At 29.5% G+C, this 16,927-nt stretch overlaps 3 protein-coding genes across 4 annotated transcripts; 1 reads left to right on the forward strand and 2 right to left on the reverse strand.

Annotated features, from left to right (window-relative positions):
* Positions 1 to 1,940: 1,940 nt before the first annotated feature.
* On the reverse strand, positions 1,941 to 12,569 carry LOC119607899 (thyroid adenoma-associated protein homolog). Of its 2 annotated transcripts, XM_037962032.1 has the most exons (11): positions 12,283 to 12,569; positions 12,146 to 12,216; positions 11,983 to 12,083; positions 11,634 to 11,891; positions 10,749 to 11,566; positions 6,430 to 8,840; positions 6,298 to 6,357; positions 4,066 to 4,220; positions 3,236 to 4,000; positions 2,982 to 3,169; positions 1,942 to 2,918 (listed from the first exon to the last, which is right to left on the reverse strand). In XM_037962032.1, exons 1-11 carry the CDS (start codon positions 12,389 to 12,391, stop codon positions 2,521 to 2,523), a joined length of 5,334 nt encoding a protein of 1,777 aa, XP_037817960.1. In that variant the 5' UTR covers positions 12,392 to 12,569; the 3' UTR covers positions 1,942 to 2,520. The 2 variants fall into 2 exon arrangements, with proteins under 2 accessions (XP_037817959.1, XP_037817960.1); XM_037962031.1 differs by having other exon boundaries at positions 1,941 to 3,169.
* A 568-nt stretch (positions 12,570 to 13,137) lies between these two features.
* Positions 13,138 to 14,108, forward strand: LOC119607908 (NADH dehydrogenase [ubiquinone] 1 alpha subcomplex subunit 13). Its single transcript, XM_037962046.1, has 4 exons — positions 13,138 to 13,278; positions 13,340 to 13,451; positions 13,518 to 13,738; positions 13,800 to 14,108. The coding sequence occupies exons 2-4, from the start codon at positions 13,361 to 13,363 to the stop codon at positions 13,935 to 13,937; spliced, it is 450 nt and encodes a 149-aa protein (XP_037817974.1). The 5' UTR covers positions 13,138 to 13,278; positions 13,340 to 13,360; the 3' UTR covers positions 13,938 to 14,108.
* Positions 14,109 to 14,436: 328 nt separating this feature from the next.
* LOC119607903 (zinc finger protein 433) lies at positions 14,437 to 16,046 on the reverse strand. The gene has a single exon (XM_037962040.1). It carries the CDS (start codon positions 15,821 to 15,823, stop codon positions 14,774 to 14,776), a length of 1,050 nt encoding a protein of 349 aa, XP_037817968.1. The 5' UTR covers positions 15,824 to 16,046; the 3' UTR covers positions 14,437 to 14,773.
* Positions 16,047 to 16,927: the final 881 nt, after the last annotated feature.

Genomic DNA, 16,927 nt, shown 5'->3' on the forward strand with positions numbered 1-16,927 from the left:
AATCATTATGTATCAAATCAGCTGGCATCGTTCATCATAATGGGGCTTTTCCTTCAGATAACTACTGTTTTTTTGTGAAAAATGCTAATTAATTTTTGTTCTCAATAAATTAATTATATTAAAAATAAAACAAAATTGTTAAGCATTATTAACAAAAAGGTGCTGCTTAGTAATCATTTAAGAAAATCAAAAACAAAACAAACCTAAAGTGATGCTTACAAAAAAGCTGTTTTTTATGCTTTGTGTTTAACAATAATAAGTAATAGCCATATACCAAGTTTTGTTAATCACATGAGTGAAGTTTTTTTTTATATACTTTTGTTTTTTGATTTTTTTTCTCATACATATTATTTTAAAAATAATTTGAGGTTTTATTGAATTACAACACACACAAAAAGGAAAATGAAAAACTTTATAAGCTTTACAAATAAAAAACTTTAAAAAATGATTCATTTATGAAATAGTAAAATGTTTACAAACTTAAAACATATAATAAAAAAGCACCACTGAGTGCCAAAGTCAGTGTTTTTTGGAAAAACAAAAAAGCTCACGAAAAGTAATTCAGTCAAGTTCCCTTAAAATCTCTAAAATCTTTTTTAAATCTACAACTAACAAAAATTTGTGACTTTCAACCCTCAAACTATAAAATTCTTAATATTGAAAAACAGTTTGTCTTTTTAAACAAAAATTGCTTTTGCAATTTATAACCGGCAACGTAAACAGTATTCTGAATAAACTAAACTTTAAGATAAACTAAATTTAACTACTATGAATCTTCATTAAAAGCTTTTTTTAACATTCCATTTTGCTAATTAGAGTAAAATCAAGACAGAAGTTTTCTATACAAAAAAAATTTTAAACTAAAAATATGAAAAGAGATTTTTTACTAAAAAATTTAGAAAAAAGCTTTTTTATTAAAAAAATCAACACAGCTTCTTCTCTAAAGTGATAGAAAACTAATCACAGAAATGTTCTAAATAAGCTTTACACCAAAAGGTGCGTTTTCACAAACAAATATTTTTAAACAAAAACCTTTATAAAGGTTTTAAATTGATATCAAAGTTTTTAGAAAAAGTATTTTCTAAAAAAGTTAAAATTTTTTAAAGTTTAAACTTTAAACAATATTTTTGTAGAGCTTTGTAAAAATGCTTAAAAAGCTTTTTCCAAAAAGAATTATAAAGCTTCTTTTGAAATAGATTGATACAAAAAACCTTAAGAAACTGAAAGTGGATATTTTTTTTCAAAAAGCTTTAAGAAGTTTTTTTTTTACAAAAAGTTGTTTCACCGAAAAACTTTAGAAAGAAAGCTTTATAAAATTGCTTAAAAAGCTTTCCAAAAAGAATTATAAAGCTTCTTTTGAAATAGATTGATACAAAAAGCTTTAAGAAAATTAAATTAAAAGTTTTTCCAAAAAGCTTTAATAAAACCTTTTTTTACCGAAAATTAAAAAAAACTTTTCACTAAAAATTAAAAAAAAATTTGAAAGTTTAATTAGAAAGCTTTTTCTTATAAAAGTAGTTTTACTAAAAAATTAAAAACAAATATGTAATTAACTAAAAAGCTTTTTCTTAAAAAAAGTTAAAAACAAACATGTAAAGAGAAATTTTAAAAAAGAAACAAAAAAAGCTTTTTAGTTAAAACCTATTTTAATAAAATTGTTTAATGAAATAAACATTTTCATTAAAAAGAAGAAAAAAGCTTTTTTTCGAAATTCGTTTTTCGTGTTTAAAATAAAATTATTTAAAAATATTACAAAAATCATTAAGAAAAACCAAATTTACACAAAAAAGTTTTTTGAAAAATAAGCTTTTTAGATAAAATTTAAAGTAAAATATTTTTAAGCTTTTTAAAACAGTATTTAATAACAAAAATACTTGAAAAAGCTTTTAGACAAATTTAAGAAAAAGTTTTTATAAAGCTTTTAAGACAAATTTAAGAAAAAGCTTTTAGGACAAAGCATTTAGAAAGCTTTGGGGCAAAGCTTTTAAGACAAAAATTTCTTAGAAAAAAGCTTTTATAGTATTTTAAGAAATGAGCTTTTATAAAATTAAAAAAAAAACTTTAAGAAAAAGCTTTTATTCAAAACCTTGTTAGAAAAAGCTTTTGAAAAAAGTTATTAAAAATTAACTAAAAAATTTCGGAAAATGGTCTTAAAAAACTTAAAAGTTCTCTGCTTAAACTCATAAAATTTGGCTTTTCATTGACAAAATATGAATTTTAAGCAAAAGCTCTTTAAGCTAAAAACTTGTTTGCACTAAAAAGCTTGAACTTTCCCTAAGTATGTATGACTAAAAAGAGTGATATGTATGAATGCTGTTAATAAAAACCCCCCCAAAAACTATGCTGAATTACTTTTGCTCTTCTTTTCCTTCCAAAAGGGAAAAAACCAAAAAAATGTTGTCAAATATGAATCAAAATACTTAAATTAAGCTGATAAAGGAAAATATCAATAATACATATATACAATATGTTCAAATATATAATATAAATAAAATAGATATATACGAATATTTTATAAGCTTACAGCACTGATCCCTGATTAGTTAAATCCTGTAAATATGATTCCACAAAGCGTACAACTTTCGGACGCAAACGAAATGTACACTTAAACACCACCACAGTGTCGGTAATGGCTTTTAAAGGTTCGGCATAGACATTAGCCTCATTCTTTTCAAAGATTTCGACATCTGTAGAAGAAGAACAACTACCAATACTACCGCCACCACTACCACCGCCACCGGAGGAAGACGAAGACGAGTGTTGATCATCATCGTCTTTGGCCAAACATTGTGTGGTTAGACAAGAAGTGATTAATTTAAATATATCCAAGATATAAGTATCGTCCATTCTATAGTTTAGTAAAAGATCGGCCGTGTATTGTAAAAACAAACGTTGCGCCATGGTGGAAACAACACTTTCTGTACGAATTGGAATGTTTAAACAACTAACTAAATCATTATTACTTAAACTATCAGACAAACCCAATTCAATGTCATCGGGTAGCGAGTGTAAAACTATTTTAGCGGTAAAGTCACGTATATCATAATCATCGTCCATCAATAGATTCAGCATTAAACGTATATAGGAGCGCACAAAATTGATACGTTTCTTTTCCAGCGATTTGGGATAGTGGACAGCAATGTAAACCAATAGATTGGCAGCCTTAAACCTTTTTAGAAGAAAAGTTGTTGGTGAAGAATAGATTTTGGGGGGAAGGGAAGTTGGTATTACTAACCTCAAACAATCCGGTTGCCAGGGTTGTGATATCTCCGTCAAATATTCCAGACACAATTGCGCACATTTATATTCAACACCTTGATTTTGTACTATACGTTCCACACACAGCATCATGGGTGATTTAACATCGCCAGGATGTTTTTTCGATTCTTTTATTAGATTTGTCAAAGTAAAATCAAAATTACTTAATAAACTCATAACAGCATAGGATTTCATTGTGGCCTCGGGATAATATAACGGAAGTTTAACCACTTCTTTAAGGGTCAATTGTAAAGCCTTGCTCTCTTTCAATTCGGTGGCCAATTCGTTCATAGTATCATCATTTAAGATTCTAACAAATTGATATTCATGCGGCATTATTTCTAATTCCTGTAAAATTTCATTATTCTCATAATCCTGGGGCAACAACTTGACAACGGTCTCCTCATCTAACGAAGTTGCACCCGCAGCTGCAGCATTATCAGAGGCCGAAGCTGCAGCATTAGTTTCATTAAATGTTTTAGCTTTCAATAGTAAAAGTAACATTATATTAAGGCAGGTCTCAGCTTGTTCTAAAGGCATATTGGTTAAAGGAGGACTTAATGTATAATCGGATAGAGCACCATAAGGCAAAGTTAAACGCATGATATGCAAATTGTATAGGAAATTCGATTTGTATAAAACGGGATAATAAAAGGCCATATTTGGATCACATAAGGTCGTTAAAGTAGAGAAATATAAAAGTTGTTGTACAACAGCAGGACCAAAATTAAGGGTAGTTAAACTAAAATAACAACAATAATAATAAAAGAGAAAAAATATGTGGAAATCGTTGAAAAACCAACCAACCTGTTTAAAATTTCAATATAAATGTCTAGCATTACTTTTAAAATTACAGCATTTTTAAGTTTTGTACGTTCGTGCACACTAACTATGGAGCAAGTGATGTCGGCAATCAAGTCATCAGTCGATAAGATTTTGTGATATTTAACTAAATACAATATCTACATAAATAAATAGACATAATTAAGGAAATTAATTTAATAAAAATTTCAAAAAGAATTTTAAAAAACCACCACCTTTATTAAGAAAATAATTAATATTTTTTAAAGGACCATTTCTACAAAAATACTTAAAAATTCCTAAAATATAGTGAAATAACATAGATAAAACGCTAATATACCTATAATCCTTATAATATTGAAAGTATCTTTGATTTTATGCAAAAAAATTTAACCAGTATTTTTTTCAAAAATTTCCCCCTATTTTTTAATTCTCTAAAAAACGGTAAAATAGTAATAATTTTGTTTCATTTTGTATATAAATCATAAGAATTTCCAAAAGTCTTTCATTTTATGCAAAAAAATTAAACCAGTATTTTTTAATTTTCCCCCTATTTTCAAAAACTTCTGAAAAATTTAAAATTTAAATATATTTGAGAAGTATTTTGTTAAACTATAACAAAATTTATCCTAAAAAATCCTAAAAAGTAAGTAAAATAAATTTCCCCCTATTTTTAAATTTTTAAAAATTAGTGAAATATTAACAAATATGAATAATTTTTGATATATAAATCATTATAATTAATTAAAAAAAAATTTAAAATTTGTGCAAAAAATAAACCAGTATTTTTCCAAAATTTCCCAGTATTTTGTATGAGATCCTCAAAATAAAAAATTTTATACATTTTACACTACAAATTGACAACAATTTTAAAACAAATAAATTTCTTCATGAAAAGTTAAAGAAATTTGGCCTAAAATCGGAAATTTAGTCAAATATTTAAAAAATTAATTTCCCCCTATTTTTTAATCTTCTAGATAATAGTGAAATAGTATTAATTTTGCTCCATTTTGGATATAAACCATAAGAATTTCAAAAAATCTATCATTTTATACAAAAATCTTAAACCAGTATTTTTTCAAAAATGTCCCCCTATTTTCAAAAATTCTGAAAAATGTATAAATTTTAATACAATTTAAACGTTTTTCAATAGAACTAACAAAATTTATACAAATATTTTTAAAATTTCCCAGTATTTCTGGAAAAATCCTAAAAATAAGTAAAAAAAATTCCACCTATTTTTTAATTTTTAAAAATTAGTGAAATATTAACAAATATGCCTAATTTTGTATATATAAATCATAATAATTAAAAAAAGAAATAAATTTATGCAAAAAATAAACCAGTATTTTCCCAAAATTCCACAGTATTTTTGTATAAAATCTTCAACAAAACTTCTACAAAATGACAAAAATGTTAAAACAAATAAATTTCTACATAAAAAGTTAAAGAAATTTGTCATAAAATCTTAATTTTAGAAAAATAGTTAAAAAAAATAATTTCCCCTATTTTTAAATTGCATTTAAAATAGTGAAATAGTTTAAATTTTGCATAATTTTGTTTATAAACCTTAATAATTTCCAAAAATCTTTAATTTCAAGCAAAAAAAATTAAACCAGTATTTTTTAAAAATTCCCCCTATTTTTAAATTTCTCAAAATAAACATCAAATTTTGTTGTAATTAAATACAACTTAAAAAATTACCAAGAATCAAACAAATAATCTTCTATAATTTCCCAGTATATTTTATAAAACTCTCAACTGAATAAAAAAATTCACGAAATTTTCACTAAAAAATTTAAAATTATGAAAAATTTGATTTATAAACACAATTTTTAGCAATAAATATAGATTTTTAATAGATTAATAGAAAAAAATAAACCAGTATTTTTGCCAAAATTTCCCAGTATTTTTAAATTGTTAAAAAGAGTTACACAATAAGTAATCTCGTGGTATTTTTTTAAAGAAAATTTGTTTTTTAGCGAAAAGTTTGGTAAAATTTTATTGTGTGAAAAAAACTTGAAATAGTTTAACTTCAAATTAATCGGTTTTTATTAATTTTTGTAAACTTCCCTATGTTTCCTATTTTAAAGACCTCCTACATTAACTCAAAAAAATCATATAAAAAAGGTTTCGCCTAAATGGTCCTTCTTACCTCACAATCACATTCAAAGTTAATTATTCATTTTGTGGTGGTATTTTAAATTAAACTTAATGTTGAAATAACTTTCAACTCACCTGCAGTAGATTGCCATGTAAAGTATTTGATTTAAATTCATAAACACCATCAGCCATTAACTGTTAAAAAATTAAGAGAACAACTTTTTAAACAACTCATTGAAAGGATATACCTCTTTCCTTGAAACTTACCACCATTTCGGCACATTTGGTTAAAATCATAGTAACCACTTCATCTTTACTAATCAAGGCCACTATAGCCTTGGCAGCCAAAAAACGCGTTTGCATTTCCGGACAACCACCACATTTAGAGATATAAGGTATAAATTCGGATAATTTTAAATTAGATTCAGTGCCTTCTAAGGCCGAAGGATATAAACGACTTAAGATTAATAAGAGTGGATGTAATTTGTGGGCTTTTTGTTGCTGTTGTATTAAATCACTAGCCTTTTGTAGTTGTTCCAAAAAGAAATCGTATAGTTTGGGATAACGTAGGAAGAAAACACGTCCTGTCATTTTATTGCGTATATTGAGGTTTTCAGAATCCTTGGTTCTCTGCACACCAAAGATGCGTGTTATTAGAGAGGCAAAGAGTAGTGTAGCTGAATTTTTCTCCGACCAATTGTTGGCATCATAACCACGTATGGCGGCCATAACACCTTCGGAAACAAATTCACCCACTGCCTCATTAAGATCGGTGCATCTAAAGAGAGCTCTTAATATATTTAAGGCATGGGTACGTGACTCTGAAGTTTTATCACTAGCGGAGCAGAGTTGCAGTAAATGAGTCATGCAGTAGTAGAGGGATTTGGTAGAGCCCACTTGCAGTTCGGAGGTAATTAAAGCCTGCACCATAAACGGTACTCCCGCACTGCGTCTGGTGGCGCAAATTTTTTCATTGTTGAGTTCATCTTTAGAGATTAAGTTTATCAAATCTCTTAGCCATATCATAGGCAAAGAATTTAAGTCATTGGACTCCACCGTCCACAAACGGCAGCACAATTTTGAAAAACCTACATAGGCTTGTTCAAAAGCTCCCCGATGTTTAGTTTCTGAGAGTAAAAGTTTGAAATGTTCTCCTATTTCGAGTATCTGCTCTTTGGTTATTAGAAAATGTTCGGTTAGTTTGTTAAATTGTATGGGAGAACATATAACTATTTCGCCTAATATCAAGGAAACCTCTTTCACGGTACGCCAGGCACATAATAAAACCATTTGTGGTGTTGTCTTAACCGAGGCCATATCAATTTTACGCAATTTAGAGGAGAGTATCTTGCAGGGTGAAGAGGATTTCTTTTCGGGACTGGGTTGTTTAGTTTGCAATTCCTGCGGTAAATCACTAAAATCATTGGGCAAATGACCCTCCGGTGAGGAGCTATTGACTATGGGAGCCACCACATTGGTTAAATCTTTACATATAACTATTAATTCCGCTATTAAAATACGCCAAGTGATCTCTTGACTTAGATAAGCAAAATCCAATCTTTTTAGTAAATGTTTTATGGCCAAAAGCAAACCATATAAAGGATTTAGTTTGGCCGCTTCCAATATAGATTGTTTGGCCATTTTTAAGCCTTGTTTAAGTTCTGCTAAAAGCCATTTGATAGCAGCATACATGCAGGTGGCATAATTGGGTAAATCATAGTCCCCAAATATGGCGGGAGAACATTTATTGCACAAAAATTCCAATTGATAAGAGGCGGTTACCGATTCCGTGGGTTTGACTGAGGTCAACATAGTCTGCAATTCCAGTAAATTAATATTCAAATTGTATTGTTCTATCAAACTCAATTCACTATTATCCTCCAGCAATTTTAGCATAGTAACCGCCAGTTCCTTATTAGACTCATAGGGATCTGCCAAAGTGTTAACCAAAGCTGTCACTGTTGTTTTTGGCAGCAATGTCAACAGCTTTAAATTACAATTTATGCCTATGGTTAGACACTGATTCAGCAATTGCAATGAAACCGATCTTCGACTAAAGTTGGCTCCCTCAAAGAGATTCTCCACCAATATACGCATAAAATCTTGTAAAAATTTCAATTCCAATGGCTGATTTTGTACTAGTTTAGGTGGTTGTTTTCCCTTTAGCAACTTAACCAAATTCAATTCACATCTCACCAATCCTTTACTCAATAAACCTAAACTTTTTTGTCTAGTAGCCGGACTCTGGCAATTTGTATTGTACTCCAAATAAGTAAGCAAATGTTTACATTCCAATAAAGTTAATGGCTCGGTGGTTTTGTGTGTCTCCACCAGTAGACGTAAAGCCATAATACGTGTATCATCCTCATTGGAGAGTATGGATAATTGTAAATTTTTCGAAAATTGTTGCATCATTTCTTGGAAATTATCTATTTTTATACCTGATTTACGTACAGCCCATAGGGCTGATAATTTTGTGCTAATGGGGATTTTTGGTTTATCCTCACAACTAATTATAGTTTGTACTACTCTACAGTCACATTTAACAGCCTTAACAATGAGTATTTCTATGTCCGGCAAGCGGGCATCCTGCATAGCTGCTATATTTAGCAGATAATTGATCCAGAGTTTGACCCAATTTTCAAAGGGCTGCTCTTTGTGATGGGATATCATTAAAGCTGGTTAAAAAGGAGAAGATTTTTTATTTTTTTATGGATTTTTTTAAGCTGAATAACATTTTAGAGACAATTTTCTTAGATTTTGTTAAAAATATTTTGCTGAATAACATTTTAAGAGAAAATTTTGTAGCTGAATTGAATTTTTATTACAAATTTCATAGCTGAATTGAATTTTTATTACAAAATTCTCAGCTGAATTTAACTTTTGTTAAAAACATTATAGCTGAATAAGAATTTAGTAAAAATTTTCTAGCTGAATTGAATTTTTATTAAAATTTTCTTAGCTGAATTGTGATTTCGTGAAAAATTTCTAATCTGAATTAGATTTTAATGAAATAATCATAGCTGAATTAAATTTTTATTAAAAATCTTTTAGCTGAATTGAATTTTTATTAAACATTTTCTAGCTGAATTGAATTTTTATTACAAATTTCTCAGCTGAATTTAACTTTTGTTAAATATGTTGTAGCTGAATTGAATTTTTCTTACAAATTTCATAGCTGAATTGAATTTTTATTAAAAATCTCTTAGCTGAATTGAATTTTTATTAAACATTTTCTAGCTGAATTGAATTTTTATTACAAATTTCTCAGCTGAATTTAACTTTTGTTAAATATGTTGTAGCTGAATTGAATTTTTCTTACAAATTTCATAGCTAAATTGGATTTTTATTAAGAATTTCTTAGCTGCATTTAACTTTTGTTAAAAACATTATAGCTAAATTTGATTTAAGTGAAAATTTTCTATCTGAATTTAATTTTCAGTAAAAATTTCTCAGCTGAATTGAAATTTTATTAAAAATTTCTTAGCTGAATTAAATTTTTGGTAAAAAGATTGTAGCTGAATTAAATTCTATTGAAAATATCTCAGCTAAAGTATATTTTTGGTAGAAATATTGTATTCTATTGAATATTTTGTAGATGAATAACATTTGGTTGAACATTTTTCAACTGAATTAAATTTTACTGATATTTTATCAGCTGAATTGAATTTTTATTACAAATTTCATAGCTGAATTGAATTTTTATTAAACATTTTCTAGCTGAATTGAATTTTTATTACAAAATTCTCAGCTGAATTTAACTTTTGTTAAAAACATTATAGCTGAATAAGAATTTAGTAAAAATTTTTTAGCTGAATTGAATTTTTATTAAAATTTTCTTAGCTGAATTGTGATTTCGTGAAAAATTTCTTATCTGAATTAGATTTTAATGAAATAATCATAGCTGAATTAAATTTTTATTAAAAATCTCTTAGCTGAATTGAATTTTTATTAAACATTTTCTAGCTGAATTGAATTTTTATTACAAATTTCTCAGCTGAATTTAACTTTTGTTAAATATGTTGTAGCTGAATTGAATTTTTCTTACAAATTTCATAGCTGAATTGGATTTTTATTAAGAATTTCTTAGCTGTATTTAACTTTTGTTAAAAACATTATAGCTAAATTTGATTTAATTGAAAATTTTCTATCTGAATTTAATTTAAGTAAAAATTTCTCAGCTGAATTGAAATTCTATTGAAAATTCTATTGAAAATATCTCAGCTAAAGTATATTTTTGGTAGAAATATTGTATTCTATTGAATATTTTGTAGATGAATAACATTTGGTTGAACATTTTTCAACAGAATTAAATTTTTATTACAAATTCCATATAAAATTTATAAATGTTTTTTAGCTGAATTAGATTTTACTGATATTTTCTCAGCTGAATTGAATTTTATACAAACATTTCAAAGCTGAATTGAATTGTTTTGCCAAAAATATTTCAGCTGAATTTATTTAAGCGAAATTGTTTTGCTGAATAAGTTTGTAAGTCAAAAATAATTTTGAAATTCAAAATTGCTTTTTTTTCTTCGTAAATTGTTTCCAAAAAGTTATTTAATAAATTAAACTTTTCTACTTACTCTCAAATAAATTATTCACTATAAAATCTCGACCCAAATTGGTGGCAAATAGATGTGAAAATAAATCCAAACAATTGCTAATAATCTCATCAGCTCCCAGTATTGAAGCAGCCTGCTGCAAAACTACACATTTCATGGATAAAGACAAACGATCTGAATTGCAGGCATCATAGATTTTTTGCAACAAAAAATCAAATTGCACCTTTTTCGAACAAGCCACTATATTACGCATTAGATCACGACATATATGCCTAACACTATCCATATGATGTTCCAAATAGGCCACGGTAAATATCAAAAGTTTGCGCAATATTAATTTAATATCATCTAAAGTTTGTGGTGACTTTAAGGCATAAGTATAAGTAAGTTTGGAGATTTGGTATAAAGCTCGGGTAGCACATAGCAAGATATTGGGTACTGTGGCATTAGCATTGGCAATTTCATCTATTTTACCACAAATATCACGTATATCGGCGGAATATTGTTGAAAATCATGTTGATCGCAGGTATTGATAATACCCACACACATGGCAATTTCATTGGGATTTTTTATATCCTTAACATAGGCCACAAAGGCATCATATTCCTCGAAAAGTTTAGCTATATAGGCCATTAAAATGCCCGCATTTGTGCGTGGATCCATGGGTATATCTGTGTCTAGGATAATCTCTTTACAGTTGGTATTTAATTGTTTGATTTGATCGGTGTGAGAGGTTTTCATAACTTTGCCAAATTCTTGCACACAATTGAGTAGGAAGCGTATGGAATTGTGGACATACATATAGTATTCATTGCGCACGGAGGGAGAGCTTAAAACGCTTTAAAGGGAAAATATACACTTTAAGGGAATGTAACTTTTAAAGTGTATTTGAAGTGTTTACTTACCCCAATTCTGTTACATATCTATTAACGGAAGAACAGGCATAAGGAAACACTATATGGATACACTGTTCCAGGGCTTTAAGGCCACATTCAAAATTTTCAAAACAACCCGATAAAGAGGCTATGGTTAAATTCCAATTCAAACTTTCAGTGTGAGTTTTGCCCTCCTCTACCAGCCTATGTAAACTATTAACTAAAGCCTTAACAATCGATGATTCATCCAAATCACCAGTACCCAACTTAGCAGCCGTTATTAAAAGTCTTAAGAAAAAATTTATGTTTATGTTTTGTTACTAATCCAAAGGAATGTCCTTAATGTATAGTTATGTGTTAGCAAATGCTATAAACTTACTTCAAAATTTGATTCCTTACAGGATGTTTAAGGGGACTTGAAAAGTAAATATCACATAAGAACTGTAAAGCCTTTTCATCTGTGCCTAGATTTTTAAAGGTCTAAAACATTTATTCATTTAAAAATTTTGTACTTTGTAAACTATGCTGCTATTCCTACTTACATTTTTAACACACAACACCTGTTCCGGCACAGTTTTAGCACTTTTCATTTCCAAACAATAGGTGTCGTCAACTATTGAAAAGGAAAGTTATTAACATTGGAAATTCACGTTAAAAATATCTTTAAAGTCCTTCTTACACAATTCATATTGTTTGGGCAATGTGACCAGGGCTGCTCGCATTTCAGCATTTTTTCTAACATTATCACCAGTCTTAACGGAGGCAACTCGCAAACCTAAGGAATTCATGTTGTTGTTGGATTTATTATAAAATTTCGTTGTTGTTTTTTCTCGTATTTTACTTAAAAACTAAACATAAATTTTTTGATTTGTGAAAGTTTTTATCCTTTAGATTTTTTCTATTTTTTCTGTTGGGGAGTGTTTTTTTATTTTTTCTTCTTCAAACCGACACGCGCACACAGAGCCCTGCGCCGACAAATATTAACGGATACGGCTGCTGACACTAAAAATAACGGCGGCGACTTAAAATCGACTGTAAGCCGACTAAGTTCTCAAATACGCTTAATTTTAAAATTTTCAAAGGTTTGAAATAAAAATGGAATCCGAGAGACTTTTTAAGTGGGATTTTTTTTGGGATCATATATAACAATAACATAGAGCAAGCTATATATAATATATATTATATAATATATATAAAACAGCTCTTTTCTGAAGAAAAATATGATTTTCTGCGACATTTTCGACATAGAACTTTTGATAGGGATGAATAATTTGGATCTTTTTGCCAAAAGTACACAATATCACAAAAGTAAATTTTTTAGAGGTAATTGTATTCTTTTGAACCTGGATAAGTCAAATGAATCTTTATGCCAATACCGATCAAAGAAATTAGTGCCGCTTGCAATTAAAAACATTTTAAAAGTCATAACATGAAGTTGTTGGTTGGTTCCTGGCGGTACCACCAGGCTATTAATAATCGTTACTTTAATTTGAATTTCCTAACCCTGTTTTCTTACTTAAGTTCGTTTTCCCAACCCTGTCGCCAGCTGTTGTTGACATTTTAAAAAATTGTAAACAAATGTTTTAAGGTTGGCAGCACTGCTGTTATGCAAACGACTGATTGTCAAAAAAAATTGACAAATTGCAATTTTCCTCATTTTTTTACAGCAGCCTAGGTAAAATTCTATAAAATTCCAATAAATTAACAAAGTTTTAATAAATTTCTTTAACAAAAAGTAAACACAACACAGGCCCAACATGGATGCTGCCAAAAAACAAGATATGCCACCACCAGGAGGCTATAAGAAAATTCCTTTTGCCCGTGTACCAGCTAAATCCTATTTTACGGGTAGGTTTTAAGAACATTTTCCAAGTCCTTTTATGTTTTAATAAAGGAGTTACTTTTCCCCAAAAGGTTGGCAAATGTTGGGTGCTTATGCTGCTGTTACCACTGTCGGCATGTATATTTACTATTTGAATGCCAAAATGATTAAACGCGAAGAGATTGAAATGCGTTCGGCACAGAATGTCATCTTCCCCATTTTGATTGCTGAACGTGATCGTGAGTACTTGAAACAATTGAGACGCAATCGTGATGAAGAAGCCAAATTGATGGCTAATGTTCCCGGCTGGGAGGTAAGAATTGATATTGAGTTATTTGTTTGTGGTTGCTATTTTGTGTTTTTTTTTTGTTTAGGTTGGCACCTGGTATGGTGAACCCGTTTTCAAAACATTGCCCAAGGACAAATTGGTTGATCCTAGCTTTAGCGAATTCTATGTACACAGCGATTGGAAGGCTTTGGCTAAGCGTGCTCACATCAAATTGTGGTCTTAAAAAGTTCAACTATTTGTTGTTTTCCTTTTTAAGGAATTTAACTCCAAAAAAGCTTTTCCTTTCTTTAGTTTTAATTAAGCGGTGAAATCTTTATGGTATAAAAAAACTGTTTAGAGAAAATTTATGAATAAATCGAAAGAAATTCACAAAGAATGAGTGTATTTTACAAAATCGAGTGGTTAAAATATCGATTAGTTTAACTGGTCAATACAAACTAGTCAATAGCCTAGACTACAGACAAATCAATATACGTGACTATTTAACAGATTAGTCAATAGACTGGACTACAGGCTTATCTACGGACTAGTGAACAGACTGGACTACATACTAGTCAATGGACTAGATAACAGACTAGTCCAAACATTACACTACAGACTAGACTTCAGGCAAATCAATAGACTGGACTAAAAGCTAGTCAATAGACAAGGATAGAGACCTTTAAATAGACTAGACAACATACCAGTACTTATTTATTACTCCAGTTTGTATTTTTCATAAATGTTTTTTTATTTTAACATTCTTTTCAAAACAAAATTTCTTAAATTTGTAAAAATAGTGTCGAGAATACAATATGAATTTAAACCAAAAAAAGGATTCTATTTTACAGAAATTCTCTAAAATGTGAAATTCCCTTAAAATCCATAATGTATTTTTATGTGTTGTGTTTGTTTGTGTTTTAATCTAAATTGTAGAAAAATTTCTTATGAATGTAATAATAATAGATTTTACAGCAAAACTGAAGAGAGAAGAAAAACTAAGCAAAATTAATTTACGACATAGATTTAAATAGATCCTTTCACGTCCGCCAAAGGATTAGTCCATAGAGAATTATGGAATTACTTCATGTCACGACGCCGTTTAATGGTGCCATCACAAGTGGGTATATGACGCTGCAAGAAGCCCTCAAAGACAAACTTACGGCCACAGCGTTCGCAGGAGAATTCACGTTTCTCCTCGACCATTTGTTTATGCTGCTTAAGCATTTCGGCATTCGAGAATTTCTCACGACAGGGATCGCAGGCATAACGACGCTTAACAGTGCCGGCCTCAAAGACCACGGTGAAGTTTTGGGAACAAAATGAGCAAGTGTACTCTTTGACTACTACCTTTTTGCCACTATGTTGGGCGCTAATGGCCTCGGCTTCAGCTTCCAGTTTCTCCTGATGCTTATGCTGTTCCATGTGGGCCTTAAACTTTTCCTCATCTATGAATTTGCGGTAACAGCGGGGACAACGTTTAGGACCTCCTCCGGTATGGCGCAATAAATGTTCTTTCAAATAACTGGGAGAATTGAAAACTCTATTGCAAATTTTACACTTTCTATCCTCCTCAGGCACTTCTTCCTTTTGACGCATGCAGGCACGCATATGCAGCTTAAGGGAACCGGCTGCACTATAGCAATTGCCACAATTGGGACAATAAAATGTTTTATTATTGCGCATAGCATTCATATCTGTGTTACTTTGTTCGGTGATTTCATATTCCTCAGTACTGCCCAAACTCTCATCATGACCACCTTCCTCATCCTCCTCGCCAGTAGGTACTATGTGTAAAATGGTATGACCACTCTCAGATTCATCGCCAACTTCATCATCCTCCACAGAATTGCCATCTTCGGTGACAATTTGATGTATGGCCACCGCCCTGCCATGTTCATCGATTATTACCTCTTGAGCATCGACTACTTCCTGATGATGATGCTGACCTCCTCTATGATGCAAAGAAGCAACAGCTGCCTCTGCCTCTTCACTAGTGGCAAAGGTGGCATAGGCATACTGAGGTTCCTCACCCGAATTGGGATCGTGTATTAAGACAGGCACCACCTCTTCTTTGATAGTACCGCCCGAGGTGGTTGTCAAAGTGGCATATTTCCTTTTCATATTCATTGTTTACCTTTTGTGCGTGTGTTTTTTTGTTCCAAGTTCAAGCAACAACAAAATGTATAGAGTGTTTCCAGATTTTCCGAGGTATTTCTTAAATTTTTGTTACAATTGGTCAACTCTCTTGTAGATTTACGCGGTGGTACCGTGTTGATTTTTTCTAAATTTTCTCAGCAAATTGATATCTATACGCTAACGCTGTCGTCACAAATACGCAATTGTGGCAACATTTCATGACATTTTCAAAATGGTGGCCGTGTCACAGTGTTGTAAAAATGTGTAGTAAATACAAATGTTATAAACAAAGTGGTGGTAACACAGGTATGTATTTTAAAGTAAAGCAAATAATGTTCCGTTAAAATTGAATGTGAAAAGAGAGGGGATTTTAAAGGAAAATTTTAAAAATTAAAGTAAAGTGGGACAAAATCAAAAGAATGTGAGGAATATATGAAAAACTACTAAAATTGCTCATAGTTTTTGGGAAATTTATTATTTTACGGCAAATAATTATTAAATAAAATTTTATTAAAATTGCAGTAATACTTTTTTTATTTTCTTTTGCTTTTTTATAAGTTTTTGTTACTTTTTTTTAATATTGAATGAAAAAAGTGGAAAGAAAAATTTAGAAAAATCATCAACTTTATTTTTATAAAAAATATAAAGTTAATTTCCTATAATTATTATTTGTTTAGCAAATTAATATTTCAAAAAGCTGTTGATTGTGTTCAAATGATTGATAAACGTTTGCCTGCTGCTTTTAGAACTAAATTATCGCAAAAAATTCCAAAACCAGTTAGAACCGGTTGTTTTTAATTGAAAAAATTGAGTTTGAAAACAAGTAGAAAAAACACTAAACAGGCAACAAATTACTTTTTAGTTCAAATAGCAAGTTCAATATCACAATTTAAATAAATAGTAATCAATATAACTAGAATAATAATTAAGTGGCGTTATGACACATTTTAATGAAATAATTATTAATTCTTATTAAGTGCTTTCTATCTAAATAAAGAGCAATAACAAAACATGTTTAAAAATATAATAAAATGTGTTAAATTTCTCAAAAAGTGGACTTTAGACATTTGAAATGTCACTTTTCAATACCCAGTA

The sequence above is a fragment of the Lucilia sericata genome, unplaced genomic scaffold, assembly GCF_015586225.1.
Source record: "Lucilia sericata isolate MDLA Ls3-8-SP2 unplaced genomic scaffold, ASM1558622v1 Contig000759F_arrow, whole genome shotgun sequence".
NCBI classification, from domain to species: domain Eukaryota; kingdom Metazoa; phylum Arthropoda; class Insecta; order Diptera; family Calliphoridae; genus Lucilia; species Lucilia sericata.

Excerpts from the sequence above, each read along its gene's own strand:
- LOC119607908 (XM_037962046.1), top strand. The coding sequence starts at position 13,361 with ATGGATGCTGCCAAAAAACAAGATATGCCACCACCAGGAGGCTATAAG. Across the intron at positions 13,452-13,517 it reads AGCTAAATCCTATTTTACGG|GTTGGCAAATGTTGGGTGCT; the intron begins GTAGGTTTTAAG and ends TTTCCCCAAAAG. Across the intron at positions 13,739-13,799 it reads CTAATGTTCCCGGCTGGGAG|GTTGGCACCTGGTATGGTGA; the intron begins GTAAGAATTGAT and ends TTTTTTGTTTAG.
- LOC119607903 (XM_037962040.1), bottom strand. The coding sequence starts at position 15,823 with ATGAATATGAAAAGGAAATATGCCACTTTGACAACCACCTCGGGCGGT.
- LOC119607899 (XM_037962031.1), bottom strand. The coding sequence starts at position 12,391 with ATGAATTCCTTAGGTTTGCGAGTTGCCTCCGTTAAGACTGGTGATAAT. Across the intron at positions 8,841-10,748 it reads AGTGAATAATTTATTTGAGA|CTTTAATGATATCCCATCAC; the intron begins GTAAGTAGAAAA and ends CTTTTTAACCAG. Across the intron at positions 3,170-3,235 it reads TGGCAACCGGATTGTTTGAG|GTTTAAGGCTGCCAATCTAT; the intron begins GTTAGTAATACC and ends TCTTCTAAAAAG.